This window comes from Saccoglossus kowalevskii, chromosome 7, assembly GCF_978046115.1.
Source record: "Saccoglossus kowalevskii chromosome 7, keSacKowa6.1, whole genome shotgun sequence".
Lineage (NCBI taxonomy): Eukaryota > Metazoa > Hemichordata > Enteropneusta > Harrimaniidae > Saccoglossus > Saccoglossus kowalevskii.
Window position 1 is genome coordinate 19,168,101 of NC_140647.1, and position 12,990 is coordinate 19,181,090.

At 37.2% G+C, this 12,990-nt stretch overlaps 1 protein-coding gene across 1 annotated transcript in view; it reads right to left on the reverse strand.

Moving 5' to 3' along the window:
- LOC100376204 (reversion-inducing cysteine-rich protein with Kazal motifs-like) overlaps positions 1-11,550 on the reverse strand; it is a 53,615-nt gene extending 42,065 nt beyond the window's left edge. Inside the window, exons 1-3 of the mRNA XM_085501251.1 lie at positions 11,365-11,550; positions 10,910-10,968; positions 4,589-4,663 (exon numbers count right to left, since the gene is read on the reverse strand). Of these exons, the coding sequence (XP_085357377.1) occupies positions 4,589-4,663; positions 10,910-10,968; positions 11,365-11,419 (189 nt within the window). The 5' untranslated portion in view covers positions 11,420-11,550. The remainder of the gene's footprint in view (positions 1-4,588; positions 4,664-10,909; positions 10,969-11,364) is intronic.
- Positions 11,551-12,990: the final 1,440 nt, after the last annotated feature.

A 12,990-nucleotide genomic window follows, 5' to 3' on the forward strand; every position in this document is an offset into this window, starting at 1 on the left:
CAGTATATCAGAAAATTATACACTAGAAATCAGAGTGTAATTTCTATAAGGTCCAACAATATTACACATTACCACCACACCTACCTAATTCCTTACTTATGTTTAGAGAAAAAAAGATAATTTCCAAGATAAGGTAAGTCCAGTTATCTACTTTACCCGGTTTAAAGAATCCCCCCTCAAAAAGACTGGAATAGGCCCCTTGACATTTTGCTTTGAAAACCAGGATAACACCAAGCGGGGGTGGTGAAAGCAAAGAAAACAATCATTGGCAGCTGAATTAACAACATTTCAAAATAAACATGGAACCACTTCCAACACTGGGAAACAGCATCTTGATTTATTAATATATACCCCTCTTACTTCAACATGATAAATGCTTTTATTTAGACATACAAGATTAACTCGAGTGAAAAAAAATACATTTCAGGGGTTGAAATTGATGCCTGTCCACTTCTCCCAGACAAGTAGACTTTAAGCAGGGACAGGTACTATTTATTAATGTTAAAAAAAATTCATTGTATTTAATCTTTTCACTGCCAGTTCCTTCTTTTTATCACAAAATAGTCATGTTTATAGTCTACACTTTTGTTCAGAAAACTGGGACAAAAATAGCCAATTTTTTTTTTTAGTAAAAACTGAAAATTGATTCTATTTGTCTGTTGGCTCTAAAATTAGGGTTCATTTCCAGAAAAATTGGAGAATATTAGAGAAAAAATGCAGAAACATCTGGGCGAGAAAGTCTGGTGGTGAAAGGGTTAAACCTGTGATATGACGAACCAAAAATTCCCTTACTGGTAATTTATCTTGCTAGGGCCAGGTACATCATCAATTAAGGCAGGCCTTTCAAACTCCAACTAGTCCAATGCAAAGAGAACTTTTAATTTCAACCCTTGCATTTTAAAATAATTGAATATGATTTACTGTACAATATATATAGCTCCATAATTTAATAATTTTATTAATTATTCATGTGAGAAGCATAAAGCACCTGAGGCAAAAAGGCTAGTGAACAATTTACAAAAGAATTTTCAAACTGCAACCATTATTTAAATATTTATTTGAGTCATAGTAGACATAGTTACATATTTTGAAAAACACTTTCTATTTATTACTCAAACTGTAAAAGCAGTCTGAAACACACTATAGAAGTTAACAATAAAAATACTCTAATGTATTAATATAAAAAGAAAACATATCATTGAATATCAATGGAACAGCTAAAAATTAGCTACTTATTACACAAATTAAGTGATTAATATGCATACATTTTAATCCCAGACTAATGAGGTCAGAGGATTATTCCAAACTATACATGTACAACATTTCTTCGAAATCTGTTCATAAAATTTGTAAATTTGTAAATTATTTACTATGTAAATTAGATATTTAATATTCATTGTTTTCAACCGAGAACTAATGAGGTCTGTGAATTCTAGATCAATTTATGTAATAAGTTTCATTGAAATCTGTCAAGTACCTCAAAATTGGCCAATATAGCTAATTAATATGCATGGCCAGAACAATTTACATGATATTCCCACTGACCAACTCGCGTGATATGCCTACTGACCAACTCGCGTGATATGCCTACTGACCAACTCGCGTGATATGCCTACTGACCAACTCGCGTGATATGCCTACTGACCAACTCGTGTGATATGCCTACTGACCAACTCGCGTGATATGCCTACTGACCAACTCGCGTGATATGCCTACTGACCAACTCGCGTGATATGCCTACTGACCAACTCGCGTGATATGCCTACTGACCAACTCGCGTGATATGCCTACTGACCAACTCGCGTGATATGCCTACTGACCAACTCGCGTGATATTCCCACTGACCAACTCGCGTGATATTCCCACTGACCAACTCGCGTGATATGCCTACTGACCAACTCGCGTGATATGCCTACTGACCAACTCGCGTGATATGCCTACTGACCAACTCGCGTGATATTCCCACTGACCAACTCGCGTGATATGTCTACTGACCAACTCGCATGATATTCCTACTGACCAACTCACGTGATATCCCCACTGACCAACTCACGTGATATTCCCACTGACCAACTCGCAGGATATTCCAACTGACCAACTCGCAGGATATTCCAACTGACCAACTCGCAGGATATTTCCACTGACCAACTCGCATGATATTCCCACTGACCAACTCACAGGATATTCCCACTAACCAACTCACAGGATATTCCCACTAACCAACTCACAGGATATTCCCACTGACCAACTCACAGGATATTCCCTCTGACCAACTCGCAGGATATTCCCACTGACCAACTCACAGGATATTCCTACTGACCAACTCCCAGGATATTCCCACTGACCAACTCCCATGATATTCCCACTGACCAACTCCCATGATATTCCCACTGACCAACTCCCATGATATTCCTACTGACCAACTCGCATGATATTCCTACTGACCAACTCGCATGATATTCCTACTGACCAACTCGCATGATATTCCCACTGACCAACTCGCATGATATTCCTACTGACCAACTCGCATGATATTCCCACTGACCAACTCGCGTGATATGCCTACTGACCAACTCGCGTGATATGCCTACTGACCAACTCGCGTGATATGCCTACTGACCAACTCGTGTGATATGCCTACTGACCAACTCGCGTGATATGCCTACTGACCAACTCGCGTGATATGCCTACTGACCAACTCGCGTGATATGCCTACTGACCAACTCGCGTGATATGCCTACTGACCAACTCGCGTGATATGCCTACTGACCAACTCGCGTGATATGCCTACTGACCAACTCGCGTGATATTCCCACTGACCAACTCGCGTGATATTCCCACTGACCAACTCGCGTGATATGCCTACTGACCAACTCGCGTGATATGCCTACTGACCAACTCGCGTGATATGCCTACTGACCAACTCGCGTGATATTCCCACTGACCAACTCGCGTGATATGTCTACTGACCAACTCGCATGATATTCCTACTGACCAACTCACGTGATATCCCCACTGACCAACTCACGTGATATTCCCACTGACCAACTCGCAGGATATTCCAACTGACCAACTCGCAGGATATTCCAACTGACCAACTCGCAGGATATTTCCACTGACCAACTCGCATGATATTCCCACTGACCAACTCACAGGATATTCCCACTAACCAACTCACAGGATATTCCCACTAACCAACTCACAGGATATTCCCACTGACCAACTCACAGGATATTCCCTCTGACCAACTCGCAGGATATTCCCACTGACCAACTCACAGGATATTCCTACTGACCAACTCCCAGGATATTCCCACTGACCAACTCCCATGATATTCCCACTGACCAACTCCCATGATATTCCCACTGACCAACTCCCATGATATTCCTACTGACCAACTCGCATGATATTCCTACTGACCAACTCGCATGATATTCCTACTGACCAACTCGCATGATATTCCCACTGACCAACTCGCATGATATTCCTACTGACCAACTCGCATGATATTCCCACTGACCAACTCGCATGATATTCCCACTGACCAACTCGCATGATATTCCTACTGACCAACTCGCATGATATTCCCACTGACCAACTTGCATGATATTCCCACTGACCAACTCGCATGATATTCCCACTGACCAACTCGCATGATATTCCTACTGACCAACTCGCATGATATTCCCACTGACCAACTTGCATGATATTCCCACTGACCAACTCGCATGATAATCCCACTGACCAACTCGCATGATATTCCCACTGACCAACTCGCATGATATTCCCACTGACCAACTCGCATGATATTCCCACTGACCAACTCGCATGATATTCCCACTGACCAACTCGCATGATATTCCCACTGACCAACTCACAGGATATTCCCACTGACCAACTCACAGGATATTCCCACTGACCAACTCGCATGATATCTCCACTGATCAACTCGCATGATATTCCAACTGACCAACTCCCATGATAATCTTGTGTGCCTAAATGATATTCTAACTGATCAAGGTAAATGGAGATTAGATCTCATTACCTATTTAATATCATTTTGAATAGCATCAGCATCATGAACATGTTTTGATGCAAAATACAGCACATGTTTATATTCACATCTAACAGTTTACATTTCATGGACATGTTGGGAAGAGAGATGAACTTTAAGCCAGAAAAAATTAGCCATTTGGCTAATGGAAAGTGGAAACAACGCTTCAGGATTAGCACTAAGGCTAGCCACGTTATCAAAATGCTAATAAAATTGGGTTATAGCTAATGCTAAGCAGGCAACATTCACTTGGATTGTCTCATATCTGTTCATCCACCTCTCCATGAACTCATGCGGTAAGTTCATTCAGAGATAATTAGCCAAAATGTATTTTAATAAAATTGTATTTTAATCAGAATTATAACACTTCCATTATTGAACTTAACCTCCACACTTTTTATACGACTACTGAAAACACAAGCTTGTCAGAACTTGTGCTGTGACTAGTCGTTAAAAAACGCTGGGACTGGATATTACAAGCGCATTTCTCATGTAAATTGTGATATGAAATTCAATGATTTTTGCTATACCTACCAATGTCAAAGGGCAGTGTGTGCGTAGATTGGTTACATGACGCTGTCTTCCAGTATGGCTCGTTTCTAATGCCATCTATAAGAGAAGGAAAAACTTAGCATTAGAAGTGAAACATTTTCGTCTGCTGCAATTGAATATAATCTATCTAAAACTTGATTTAAATTCCCAAGGGAGTCTATCCTCAATCAGACAATGTAGTTGATAATGGTAATTGCGATGGTTCTGAAAGCAGCTTAATGTGAACACACAAAGTTTAAGGCAATTATTCAAAGGGTATTAAAAGCAGAGCGCACAATTCCACTTTCATTCTATAATCCTCCATTTTGATATGGAAAGATAGAATTTTAATATCTAGCATTCAACAACTGATCTATTTCTTACATTCGATTTATTTTAATTTCATTTTGATTGTCCTACAGTTAGAGCCAGACATGGTGTATGTCATATTATCAGTGTTATAATATTAATACTGGAGGATTGCCTTCTACTGTGTTGAAATGAGTCGCACTAGCTCTCGAACACTAGGGTACTCATTGTAATGCCATAGTAATACTGAGTCACACAATCAAGAATCCTAAAGTAACATAGCACAACTATTATAACCTTGACTATTGTATTTTAATTACCATGAACGCATAATTTATTAATTTTTGCAATTTAAAGCAATTAGTTTAAAAGCTTTGCTTATGGCTTATTGTTTAATCCATGTTAAACTTCGTCAAATTAATCATTGATGTAGGGAATCAGTAAATACAGACTAATATATCGGGTCAAATGCCAATCCTTATGGTAAATTACAAGGATAAATAGAAATTGATTTTGGAGCATGCTGTGATCCACTATGAAACACTGTACAGCACCATGAGTTGAGTTGTCGCAATTGTACATTGATTCGTTTAAAACATTTATGAGACATTTTGAGGTTTTTCAATTTACCATGACCCAAAATAAATTGACATATGATAAAAACTTTATTGCATTTGTGCAAAACATTTTACATTTCCATCATGGCGTTTAAAATGTAACAAAATTAATGATAAAGTTAGCCAAGTAAATAATGTGTGACATTCTCTTGCTTTTGTACTGAGTTTGTGATGTACCATCAGGGAAATATTAAATACAATAATTATTCGTATTACATAGTCTCAGTGAGTTATCAAGTTTAAGAAATAAATAGAACATGAACGATCAGAGCTATATGGCTCCAGAACTGGATTCATTAAAACTGAATGACCACCAGTCGGCCATTTTGAATCCGATCTGAAAAAACAAAATGAGATGCATCAAGCTCCCATAATGTTTAATGTACATACCAAGTCTGAACAAAATCTGCAGGTGGAAATGCAAGTACAGGAATGAAACGGAACAAGCATTAAAAATGGCCACCAAATGGTTATCATGTATTACTGAAACCTACCAAAAAGGCACCAACTTTCTGCAATAACTTTGAACAAAACAGGTCCAGGCAGACAGAAAACCCAAAACATAACTCCATTCTTGAATTTGTAGTTTTGGTGTCTAACATGTTCCAAGTGGGACTAATAGATGTGAGCCTGGACATGTGTCAACTAGACTGACCTCATTCCATAGTTTGGTACATATTGGAATCAATATTAAGCATGTTATTTAATGCACATCACTAGTACATTGATTGGGAAGCAGATATATTTTCAAAAATCGATCTTAATTTTTCCTCAATTTTTTTTTTTTAATAAACATTTCCTGTGCCATCAGTGTCAATTTGTCACAACATTTTGGAGGAGGGGGTGAAACAAAATTCCATGTAATTTTTGATATACAAAGAAAAAAATAATATCAACAATCAAGCACTATATAAGCATTATAAACTGGTGTGTTGCTACTATCACGAATGAGGACTAAGTGGAGAAAGTACTAGTAAACTGGTGAGGTTTCTGCAACAGAAGAATATACACCAATCATCATTGAACGCAGCATGGCCAAAATTTGTCATTATTTATTAATATAATCTGAGCAGTAAAACAGTGATATACAGCAGTGTTTTCCCAGCATACACCACTGTATAACTTTTGGTAATTACCTTGACGGAAAAATGGCAAGTCAAAAGTGCCATGTGTGAAGTAATATATACTAACTGTTATTGCCAGATCTGTGTTTTCTCTTTTTCATATTTTGTAAAAAACATAATTTTTGGATTTACAATGACATGTTTTTCGGAAAAACATGATGATAGTTTATCGATATTGACCTGTAAACTGATCATCTGATGTGCTTGAAAGCACACAATAGCTTAGCTTGCCTCACAACCTGCTAATTTTTTTTTTCATTGCATTTTTACATTGTTAGTACTTTCTGAAAATCAATGAATTAATTATTAATACATTAATGCATCCTTCCAGCGTTAATAGTTTCCAGGTCAAAATGACAACAGTTAGCCCATAGTCGAGCACGCTATGGATGTTGATTCCTCTCATGGATTCAACTCGAGCTTGTTTTTTTTTCAATTTCACTTACAAAAACATTGATTATCTGTTATTTCATGAAATAGGGTTTATTGTTGTTCTGCCATTCATTTATTATTACCTGAAAACATGTACACATAAAAACAAGTTGGCAGAAAAAAAAATGTTGATGAATTCAAATATTATCTTTGTTCGTCTAATACTGTGGAATACTTTATTTTCGCTGGAATCAATTTTCGCTGAAAAGGCTTTTTGGGCGTTTTGTATGGAATTTATTTTCACTGATTTTTGATAAGTTTAATGTGAAAAAATAAGAAAAAAAGTATATTCGCTAGATTATATTTTCACGGAATCATCCTTTCAGTGAAAATAGCAAAAATAACTTCCAAGTGAAAATTAAGTATTCTACAGTATTCCAGTTTGTCATGATGATATTCAATATGACAATTAATACTGGTAGACTATGTGATGCTATCAAACTCAAAATATTCATTTAAGTAATGACATATTTTATATAAAGCAACACTATCTTTTAATTGGCCAGGGCTTCAATTTCTATATTCTAGGGGCACCAAATTTCAAGGAGGAAATTTAATAAAATGCCATAGACTGATTAAAATTCTGAAGAAAATATTTTGAAGGGCATTTAACTCATCCCTGCTGAAGTAGGTTCTTTTTTTCAATTCCATTTGGCTATCCGTGAAAGTAATAAGTAGACGATGTGTTAACACATGACATATGCTTGCAGACGCCATTTTTCCAAATTCAGTTCTGCTATCCATGAAAGTATTCATGAGGCGTTGGTGTTAAGGTGGGGAATCTAGGCAATAGCCTTTATGACCTCGTTGGAGACCTGGACTGTTATTTGGTTATCTGGATATGACGAAGTGTAGGGGGTCAAGTTTGATCACTCATAGCAGGAACTGATTACATCAAATGGGTGCATTTTTTCACTACACATCCTGTAGCGTATATCACATCATCTCATATCTACATCATCATAACTACATTCCATATCCCTGGCAATCAATACAATTCACAAAGATCACCATGGAAACAAGAACAGCTAAGTTTGTTATGCCTCATATAACAACTTGTACAGTTTTACAATACAGCTCTCTCAGAATCAGTAGCAGATTCAGTAGCACTGAAAAACCATAACTATATTTGCTCAAATAGAAGTGCATCTCCAAAAGAGGTACATAAAAGATTAAAATGTTTGTTATGGTTATATCCACACTAATTTGTTATTCATGATAACATTATTAACAGATCATTTACATAATATATTAAGCATACTTTAATTCCCATAAATTCCAGCAGATTACTCATAATAACAGAAATAAAATTTTACGGTCTGTAAAGTCTTTACAGAGAACAACAATTACACACTGTAAAGTCGTATATTTACTTTCAAGTAGAGAAACAGACATTCAAAATTTAGCTAACCAGAGAGGCTTTTAAACTAATATTATATATATTATATCACATCAACCTCCGCTGCACGTCGTTCAATACTCCTGCTGTACTGTTTTTGTGCATACTTTGAGGTATCTTCATAATAATCTCATATTATTTACATTCTTTTATTAATTTATGTAAAGTTCATTTTATAAATTATCACTTGAATTTTGGCCAAAGTAAAATTGTTACAAAAAGGCAATGACATGATTATTAATATGAATATCAATTATTATATACCAACTGGACTGGTGCTGGGCAGGCAAGGTTAGGTTAACATTAAATATTTAACATTCAAATACAAGAAGTATCCCTGCTACTACTACTGCTAATTGCCTCATTTTTGCACCAGAATGTTTCCAGAAAAGCACGACAGTTCATAGTAGTGAACTTTTCACTGTGATCTTTAAAGATGTGAATAACAGTGATTTTTACAAAATGTAATCCCCCTCAAATTATCAAACCACCAAAATTTATAGCACCTAAATATTTTTCCTGCTCAAATTCTGGTAAAAATTTTCACATTTTCTGTAATTCACATTGCAATCCTAATTTTGGACAAGACAGACAAAATGCAACATTGCTTCTAGTTTCCGATGAAAAAAATAGAAATTTTCACAACATTTCATGTGGAGAAAAAAAAGCAGACTATAAATGTACCTATTTTGTGGACAGTGCCTGAAATTGCCTTTACCCTCCAAAGTGTTGTTAAAATGTATAAAAACAACATTGAAATATTGTAGAAACTATGACCATTGTGATAAAATGTGTTAATAAAATACCCTCACAGTAGGAAGAGTCGGCTGGTAATATCAACATCTAAGATTTGAGTCCCATCACTTGAGCCCAGTGATGTAGAAATCAGCCTATAGTCAGTCAAAAAGACCACCTACTTTGAATAAAATACCAGCTAGTTTTTTGCTTTTTAGTAGTAAAAAAACAACTATATATATAAATATATATAAATGAATAAACGGTAGCTTTTTAGTATTTTAGACATCAACAGCATTTTTTATTTTTTCCTTTTACTCGGAAACGAGAATACATCACTGATTTGCCCAAAAAAACTGTGATGCAACATTTTGTACATTTTTATATATTTCATCATTTATTTGTAAATTTTGGAACCAAATAAAATTTCGAATTGGCTACAGGGGTTGATATTTGCAAAATATATGAAAAACAGTTATGCAGGTTTCTTTTGTGAAAGTTGACAAAAGAGAAGCAGCACAGAACAAATTTTGACAAAGTGAACGAGACTCCCTGAGAATTGTTCACAATTATCTCCCAGACTCATGAAATTTCTGAAAATTCTTTTGTGAAAAACTAATCAGGTAAATACCAGATCACTGCTCAAACAACTGTGATGTTATTTATTACTGACTTACATCACATAATATGTCAAGTAAGTGTGGTGAGCTTGAGAAACATTGTGCACAGCAATCTTCAGGCGTATTCAACTTGTTGTGTTCATATGCCCACAGCAATATTCCAGCTCCACTTTCTATTATTCTAACCTATGACCTTGCAAACACTGCCTATTTACTAGGTTTGAGCATGAGAAAGGTAAACTAAAACTTACACTGATTGCGAGAATCCAGTCCAGAACGGAAATTAAAATTAGGAAATGTTTATTCTGTTGGTTTGGGATCGCGGATTTTTATGTCATAATGGCAGGTCAACCAACTGTATTATCTGGTGGATGTACTAGTATAAATATAATTTTGAATTTGTGTAGAGTTTAGACCAAAAATTTATTCTTTTATTTAATATATGTCAACAATGTTTGCAAGGAACAAAACGGGGTGGAGCCAGTTTGAAGAACGTCTGTGTAAGAGGAAAAACTACTTGAGGTGAAGAAATACTTTGGTAAAACTGAATACCGGGCTAGAAGCTGTGTGCATAGCGAACTCTGCCCACATTGACTGTGACATGGCTGGCTGGCACAGATGACAGATAGTTTACACTGCTAGAAAAAGGGCATGTCACTACAAAGTATGTTTACCAAAATTTGACAGTTGAATCATGATAAATTATCGGCATGTGTAAATAGTTCGCTGTCCCCTGCAGTGACCTCAAGTCTACTCGGCGGGATGGCTGCTCCTCCAATACGAAGGCCATTTGAGGGCGACCACTTGGATGCGAAAGCCACTGCTTTAAAGTGGCCCGCAATGTTTTCGTGTAACCACGCAAATTATACACAAGACTACTAATCACTACATACAAGCGGTTCATTTGTATCCTACTAATATTACACGTGAAATACTGGCCGCTTTTACTAAGTAATCTGTCTACTCTTCTTATTTACACAAGACTTGAGTGCGAATTGTTTTCAACAGCAATTCTGACCCCCTTTTTGGACCACTTAAATTTCTGGCTAAAAGATTGAAGTGTATTAAAATGGGCAGTAAAATCGTACCTGGTCGCAAACTTCCTGACATTCTGGGTGGCTATTCACATTATGACAACACTGAGGATCTGCAAATTAATAAAAAATGTGTGATAAAACTGGAACGAGTGAATGCTTGGTAGAGTGTGTAATTGGAAACCCAAAGTACAGGCAGAGTACATGATATCACGTCGATTCTACTGATACACATCCCGATCTCTGCGCGCAGGTTCAAAACATGAAGCCAACATTGGAGCAAAATAAAGACGAGAATACGCTGCAAAATATGAGCTTCATCATTCAATGAAAACCCTTTCTAAACTGCCTTTCTTGTGAAGTAAACAAACCGGTCTATTAGTAAAACCAACACGGTAAACAGTGCCCAGTTCAATGTTGACTTGAATATGGCGGCTTCAAACATAGCGAACAGTCTTCGGGGGGGGGGGGGGGAAGAGGCAGAAAATGAGAGAAATTGTGAAATTTACCTTGACTTTGTGCAGCGATAATCAATAATACAGCAATAAACGGCGTTTTGATCATGTTGTATCGAGCAAATATGCGACTATAAGAAAATACATGATGATGGTCGGTGAGATAGAGTCAATGATGTCTAAAAAAACCAGCTCCGAGCTAACACACGTTGAGTGTCTGCTAGCACATGCACAACAATACCGCTGTTCCAATTACCCCCTCGGGGATACTACGACTATACGTGCTGAAAATATATGAACGTTTATACGTCTTTCATTACTGACACTTGGCGTTCTACATCTGGGTATTTATGGGCCAATAAATAAATATAGATGATTTAAGGTGAGTATAGCCAGTTTTATGGCCGTCACTTTAGATGGCGAACGATTCGTGTGACCGCTATAGTGAGCGGGGAGGGAGAGTAGACATTGGACGAGCCTAGCAGAATAAACGGAGTAATTATCGTAATGAAAGGCAGGACAATCGCTATGTGCAATCTTTCCTATGCAAGGAGCTAGAATTCGATATGTAATTAGTCACAACATTTAGACCCACTGAAAAGTCCTTTGAAAGACATGCCAAATGAAGCCATAACGCGGTGATACTACAATGTACCCCGGTATAAATAGGTAGAGCTTAGAGGAATGCCGCGTTCATCTCGGATATACACCCAACTGTCCATCTTCATCGACAGCCACTCCCCTCCAATTTGCTGGATGTAGTCGCATTACTCTCTCCAATGTGTACACGCTATTTTTGTTTCTCCATGGTCACTAAACATCCTTGTCTTGGGTTGTACGTTACAGTAATTTCTAACCGTATCGAGTTTCCAATAAAAGCTGCCGGCTCGTTATCCCCATTCTAATTGCACGGGTGGCTAATATGTTGTTACATCGTCTTTAGTGTCAGCTGTAACCTTTTTTTCCCGCGAGAAAGTTTTCATAATGCACCCGTATCATTAATTGATAGGAATAAAAAAAACATCTTCTTTCGCGCGTGTTAGTTTTTTTACGAGCCCATTGATTCGTTTTGACATAATATGGAAGAGTGATAACATTTCATCTAACTTGAAAGCTTACCCCTAGAAAGCGTCTTGGAGGACAAGACTCGACTCGCGTCACGAACCGCTTCGTAAGAACAAAAGTTCGGGAATGGTTTGAAGTACTGTACTAGAAGCGAGTGTGATGAATGGACCAAGTTAGTGACGTTTCCACTGTTTACATTGCTAACTGTTTGCTCAGCAGCTGTGAGCATTCAATAGGACAAAACATTAATTTATTTTAAAGCAAACTCGGAAGAGTGCAACTAAGATCAATTTTGGAAGGGAAATGTTTCGTTTTGAACAATCAGGTAATTGTTAGACTTCAATTTGGGATTTTGTTAATTCCCGCATTTCTAACTGTTTGAGGGATACCCCGCAAGATAATATTTGTATTTCAACAGTAAACATTCATTGTTTAAACAATGTATAGATTAGGCATCACGTACCGTTATAGGACAATATCTAGTCGTGCACTGAGGTAAAGTTCATATTCTCCCCCATGGTGTCTGGGCTGACATCCACGATTCAGTCTCTCCTGTCAATCAGGAAACCAAACCCTCTCATGAGCTTATTCGTGGGAGGTATTGCCGGTCAAGCC